We start from the raw sequence: 6934 nt of genomic DNA, 5'->3' as shown, positions 1-6934 counted from the left end.
GGTAAGGAGATATTTTACAATGTAAAGTCATTATAGGTCCCTTTTGGCAAAGCTTATGCTTTTGCTTCTTGTGGAAGAGTTTCTTGAGAAAGCTATTTTAGATCAACTTTCTTTAAAAGTTATTTTAGTCAGACAAAGTACTTTTAGAAAATTATTCAAACATGTTCAAAATAAGTATCATAGTCTTAAATTCAGCTTTTGACTTTTTAAGCCCTGCTAAACGGGTCCATAGTTTCTTAGAGAAGGCTTAAATGAAATGCTTTGGCAACTATAAAAAGTCATTCAGGTTGTCATCATATTGGATTCTTTTCTTTTTGGATCTTTTAACTCTCATACAATGAGCATGGGGATGCTTATTCATTTTCTGGTAATTGGTTATTAGTCTTGTTTTTATTTAGGGAAAGGATATGCGCAAGTAGCAATTGAATTAAGTCGTTATGATCCATTGAGACGACGGGTAATTTATCGACTATGCAATAACGATAAGGATTGAAAGGATTAGGTGGTTTTTATTTGTTAAGGGGAAGGATTTTGTCTTTTCCTAGTTGAGTTCCTTAATTACAGAAAATGGAGAATTGAATTCATACACTTCAAAAATTAATTGCTAGAAAATAATAATCAAAGATAAAAATGAAATGCGACTTTGTCGGTTAACCTCAATCAAACATTCAAGAAAAAAAGTGTGGGATAGCCGAGCCATTCTTCTTTCCTTAGTAGCAGTATTTGGTTTAATATAAATTCCGTCCTTCTGGTATTTCTTGTATGATATAGCATCTATCAAAAAGTTTTGTACTTTGGAAGAAGTTTGTACAGTTTCAAAGGATGATGATATTATAGCAAAATATTGATTGCAGAGAAGAAAATTGGCCACATTAAAATTATGTTCTTAGGGAATTTGTTTGATATCCAAAAACTGCTAAACATGTTCAAAAGGTCTAAAGCAGAATAACATGATGCCTTTAACTTCTCTTTTTTCAAGTTTGATTTAAAAGACGTAATTCTTATATATGAAAAGGCATTTTCCGTCAAACATATTTTAAAATATTTCATCATGTGTCACATCCATATTTCACCACGCTAATTCCAATTTTTAACAATTTGTTAAACGTCTCACTTTTGTTCTCTACTTACAATTTTCCCGAATTTGATCCGAGAAAATAAATAAACTACAAGGATAAATATATATGGACAAATTATGGTTGACAAAATACTTCACTACCTCTCACATAATGTGTGGATCCCGCATATATTTAAAAAATGGCAGCTTGTGATCTCCACCCTTATTGTGAATACTGAGTAAATAATTGTGTAAAAAAACATTTGTACATATAGCATTGTCCAAACTACAATTATCTACTTGAAAAGCAAAATAATCTTCTATATGAATTGGTCAAAACCAACCTTTTGAACCAATTTTCCACATATATAATCGATTGCAATCGCTAAGTTTGAGCCACATTATTTCAAAAAATACATTTTTAAACATTAATTTGATATCATTTTAACCACACATTATTCAATAAAATAATATTACACACAAATAAAAAACATTTCCTTATTTTCTAACCACACATTTTCTATCAATACACTATTCAAAAATATATTCTTATAAAAATAATGCGGTTCAAACAAGGGCCTATTTACAATTAACTGTTACGAACTATAAAATTAATAATCTCAATGGATGAAAATTCAGCCTGTCCCACTTAATGCACAGTAGAGTAGGTACTATTAAAGAGAATTATAACTCCTCTACACATGTTTAATTATACGCTTGGGTAGTTTTTCATATGTTTGCCTTCTCAATTTTAGAATGCCTTGATTAGGGATGTGGATGAGAAGTTATTTTATAATTTCTATAGCAATTCAAAAGATCGTCTCACACAATACGAGAATCAATTATATATAGAAGAAAAACGAAAATAAATACCCTCTCGACATCCAGTTTAAATACTATAATTCATATTTTAATTCGATTATGATATTTTCAAGTCTTGATAAGTAGCTATAATTGCTTGACATGGGAAGTGATTTCATCTGGGCAAGATTGTGCTTGAAGAAGCTCCAATCGCGTGAAAGGTGACGCAAACTGCAGGATGTAGTCTTCATCTACAGCCACACAATGGGATTCGAATCAATGACTTTAAACACACATCATGTTGAGTAAATGAACAAAATTGAAGACGATAAAATAAAGCCAGTTGTAACTAATCGAATTGAATGTTCTTACTCTCTTTAACTGTCCCATAAAGCCAGCACAACACCTCATCAGCAAATGCTAGGCACACTCCTCCCTGCCAGAATCCCAACACAGGTGGCACGATTCGTACGAGAAATATACTACAAATCAAATACGAAAGGAGAAGAGAACAATGAAAATATGCAGACATCAATTTACCTGCCAATAATTTTTCATCTTTACTCTGTGTGTTATATCTTTGGTTCTTAGTCTTTCAGTACGGACGAGTCGGCCAGCATCATCCCTGCATCAAGAAAATGTCAACAAATATGAATATCTATGGAGACATGAGGAAAGGGGAAGTGAAAAGGTTTTGTTTATTAGGTTGCAGAAATTATAGTCATCCATACAGGATACAGAAAAAAGGATTCAGTTAGAAATTAAAAAGCATATAATAATACCTGAAACCAATGACAACATATGGTACACCAGCAAGGAATGATTGAATCTGCATCAGCAAAGATAGCAATGATTCCGATACAAAGAAAGTCAAGATGCACGTTTGACTATCTAAATGCCAATCAACAGATAAAACTTAAGAAGTTAACAAGCTTTAACTCAAAGCTGTTGTGGGCTTCCCCAAGTGAACCGAAGCATTGAGTTCCAAAATAATGGCATATCACAAGAATATGTTGTAAAATAAGCAAAATTTCGGGAATGTAATAGACAGTAACAGTAAATGAATGTTTTCATACTCAAAAGCAAGCTTCTAAAGTCACAATAACAAAATTTACTTGATCCTCTATATACATGATATTGAACTTCCATTCAGCTATAGTCACTCTCTCGAATAAAGAAACAAATTATAGATAGTGTTAGACCCAAACAGTGAAGTAGCGGAACAATCAGAACACCAAATGGACAATAACTAGAAATTTAGGGTGGACTCACATCACCAAAATGTTAAAAAAACCAAGTCATTCAAAAACAAGCTAAATTTCCTGCTAGAACTAACTTATCGATGGCAAAGATTATGGAGGAGATTTATATTTCTATAATTAGTGTATATACACGTTATAGTTACTTACCTAAATATTGTAAATTACTAGAAATTAGCCAATAATTTGTAATGAAATTCCTATTTAATGGAAAGAATCCTCATGAAGAGGTCATTTCAGCCTTTCACATAAAGATTGACATGGTATCAGAGCTTACCTTTCAAATCCATAGCAAATCTTCGAGTTCCTTCAGTTCTACTTCTGCTTTTCATGCAACAGGAGTTTTCTCACATTTGATTTCATTTTGGGTTGATCAATTTCTGTTCAACTACTTCGATTTGAGATTCAGGGTCAACCAATTTTTTTTTTTGGTCGACATATGTCTACCAATTTCTGGTCGATGAGTTCGTGTTGTTCTTTTGGTCAACAGCTTCACATCTTCAATTGGAAGGAAGGAAACAATTCTGATCCAGTGCCTACTTCTGTGGCTCCTCGACGATCTTCCCGCACTATTCATCCTCCTAATAGGTATGGTTTTTCTGCTACTTTGGCTGATATCACAATTCCTACATCTTATTCTCAGGCTACTAAGCAGGAATGTTGGAAGAAGGCTATGCAAGAAGAAATTCAGACTCTTCAGGAGAATCATACTTGGGATATTGTCCCCAGTCCTACTGGTGTTAAGCCAATTGGTAGTAAATGGGTATATTCTATTAAGAGTCCGTTTGGTGTACATTTTTTAGATGAAAATGCATTTCAAACATCATATCGCGGGTCCCCCATTAGAGTGTAGAAGTCAAAAATTGTGTGCTGATGTGACGGAAAAAATGCATTTTTGGCTCCAAAAATGCGTACCAAACAGGGGCTAAACTACAATCTGATAGCTGACTTGATAGATATAAAGCACGGTTGGTTGCACTCGTTAATCGGCCGGAGTATGGGGTGGATTATGCGGAAACATTTGCTTGATTTGAGAAGTTCCGCTCTACACTTCTTAGCTTCTCCTTCGTCCAGAGTCAGTAAAATTCATCTTCATTTCTTTGCAAGGCTACTCGTACAATTATCTTACTTTTAGTGTATGCTGATAATATTGTTATTACAGGGATTGACTGTAGATTGGGTCCTTTATAGTCTTTGAGGTGAATTCTACCTCAGCTCGTACTTTCTTACACCAACAAAAGTACACTCAGGAGTTAATTGCTTTAGCTGGGCTTCAAGATGGTCGCTTTGTCGATACCTCCTTGGAAGTGAATGTTAAGTATTGTCGTGATGAGATGATTCTCTCTAATCCCTCTTTGTATAGATAGCTAGTGGGAAGCCTGAATTATTTGACTATTGATTGACATGATATTTCCCTTGTTCAACAAGTTAGTCAGTTTATGCCAGCACCTAATCATCTTCATCCGGCAACTGTTTGTTACATTGTTCGCTATTTGCAAGGTACTTCCTCCCGTGGTCTTTTCTTTCCTGTGGGCTCTCCTATTCATTTGGTGGCATATAGTGATGCTGATTGGGTTGGTTGTCCTGATACTCGTCATTCCATTACTAGTTGGTACATGTTTCTTGGTAATTCCATCGTTTCTTGGAAAAGTAAGAAGCAAGATTATGAAAATCCTCCACTAAGTCCGAGTATCGTGCTATGTCCTCTGCTTGTTTGGCTACGGGGATTGTAGGCTGAGCTTAGGTTTCCTCAAGTTGAATCTACTTCGCTCTATACTGATAATAATAGTGCTATTCAAATTGCTGCAAATCCAGTATTTCATGAAGCACATTGAAGCAGTTTGACACTCTATTCGTGAAGCATATGATAGTCGAGTCATCTCTATTTCACATCACTATCGATCTTCAGATTGCTGATATGTTTACTAAGGCTCTTTCTTGACACCGACATCAATCTCTTGTTGACAAATTGATGCTTGTTGATCACCCAGCATCAATTTGAGGGGGATGTCAATGGAAAAAATTATGGACGAGATTTATATTTCTATAATTAGTGCATACACATGTTATAATTACTTACCTAAAATAAATTAATATATAAATTGTAAATTACTAGAATTAGCCAATGATTTGTAATGCAATTCCTATTTAATGGAAAGGATCCTCATGAAGAGGTCATTTCAGCCTTTCACATAAAGATTGACATAACTGATCAGGGCATATATTATAATAGTACATACAAGGCCAGCCGAAGACTGTGTGTAGACCTAAACTAAACTTACATAATGAAAACTGACTTTCCTATATTAAATGCACGATTTGAATTTGTTGGTTAAGCTTTGACATGAAATAGAATTGATTGCAGCAGCTCCAGCAAGCAAAAATAGGATGTTGTACTTAAGAATTACCCAAACCATTTTCAAGTACCCTGCAACATCACTACTTGGGAATCATAATTTCTCATTGATGTATAACATCACTTATCAGGTAAGGTAAACAACAATATCATGCACTATGTCTTTTATCGCCACTATTGCTAAGATATCCTTTATAGTCTTACTTCGGCAGTTCTCTTAAACAAGTTTTTGTTAACCAAAAATACAAAGCGTTCAAGAACATGAAAACATGCATCATCTTAGAATTGCAGTCACAATAAAGAAAATAATTTCTCCCTCTTCATGCTCCCAGCATTTAGTAATGAAACAGAACAGATTCTCAAGCCATCAAGGATACAATCTACAGCGAACTTCTTACCTAAGATATTTGTATTTCAATTTCTTATTTGAGTAAGAAAGCAGATGTCCTAGTTAATGCAACCAATGACCTTGATTTGTGTGAAAACATGGCAAGCGTTTGGATTGCCTGCTGTAGAGGATAGATGATTGACAGATGTCCTATTAATGAAGTCATTTACCGATAATTTTAAAATGAAAAGTATGGAGATGCAGTCATTCATGCACAGATGAAAAGGAGTCTCACAGAATTCAGATATTCCAAAGTATCTGCATAGGAGAACGGGATTCTCTAAAGTATATACAGATCAAGCAGACTTCTCCATGCATACCTATATATTACTCACTTGATAAACAATCACATTTACAACATTGAAGGCAGAAGGAGAAACATAAAAAGAGAAAAAGGAGAACCATGTGGAGATATTAATGTGAAAGGAGGAATATCCATACCCAGAATTTGAGTAATTTCTCCCTCTCATATTTTTCCTCAGTATGATAGTCTAACTGCAGAAAGTACAAATGAAACAGAACATGGTCCCAAATTAAAAACTAGAAAAGAGGAAACAAAAGAAATCAGCAAGCATGCCAACCTCACGACTGGTTTTAAGTTCCACATAGAACCTTCTACCCTCATCTGTTGAATCACAACAGTCCATTTCGGCACCCATCAGGATTCGATGGGCTCCTAATTTGGTTTTAATCACAGAGCAGTATTCAGCATTGGCATCAACATGATGTATCCCTTCTCCATCAGCTCTTCTTGGATCTTCAGTGGCAAGAGCTTCAAAACAATAGCCCCAGTAACATCTATTGAAGGAAGGAGACATCACTTACAGATACAGAAAAGAAGAATAGAAATTTAAAGCAATGGCCACTGATATAGCTGCATAAGAAAACGATGTGGGTGGACTATTCATCTATTAGAAAGCAACCCTATAATGTAAATCCATTGTACTCTACTTTGAACTATTTATGACTGCATCTTTTCAAATTGGAAACAAATAATTTGGTCAAACTGGTATATTAATATTGTATTACTCTAATTACAAGCCTCATGATATTAGCACTACTGGATCTGCTAC

The 6934-nt window shown here is 34.6% G+C and overlaps 1 protein-coding gene across 1 annotated transcript; it reads right to left on the bottom strand.

Moving 5' to 3' along the window:
- Window positions 1-1831: 1831 nt before the first annotated feature.
- Window positions 1832-6694, bottom strand: LOC111396392 (decapping nuclease DXO homolog, chloroplastic-like). Its single transcript, XM_023022830.1, has 6 exons — window positions 6443-6694; window positions 6303-6356; window positions 2641-2687; window positions 2399-2483; window positions 2231-2294; window positions 1832-2109 (listed from the first exon to the last, which is right to left on the bottom strand). The coding sequence occupies exons 1-6, from the start codon at window positions 6677-6679 to the stop codon at window positions 2006-2008; spliced, it is 591 nt and encodes a 196-aa protein (XP_022878598.1). The 5' UTR covers window positions 6680-6694; the 3' UTR covers window positions 1832-2005.
- Window positions 6695-6934: the final 240 nt, after the last annotated feature.

This window comes from Olea europaea, chromosome 6, assembly GCF_002742605.1.
Source record: "Olea europaea var. sylvestris chromosome 6, O_europaea_v1, whole genome shotgun sequence".
In the NCBI taxonomy this organism is placed as follows: domain Eukaryota; kingdom Viridiplantae; phylum Streptophyta; class Magnoliopsida; order Lamiales; family Oleaceae; genus Olea; species Olea europaea.
This window is presented reverse-complemented; position numbering and strand designations above follow the sequence as displayed.

What these genes read in the sequence shown, in the direction of transcription:
- LOC111396392 (XM_023022830.1), bottom strand. Translation starts at nt 6,679, where the DNA reads ATGTCTCCTTCCTTCAATAGATGTTACTGGGGCTATTGTTTTGAAGCT. An exon ending in AGAAATTACTCAAATTCTGG is followed by an intron (nt 2,688 to 6,302) that starts GTATGGATATTC and finishes TTGCTGATGCAG; the next exon opens with ATTCAATCATTCCTTGCTGG. An exon ending in AGATGAAAAATTATTGGCAG is followed by an intron (nt 2,295 to 2,398) that starts GTAAATTGATGT and finishes GGATTCTGGCAG; the next exon opens with GGAGGAGTGTGCCTAGCATT.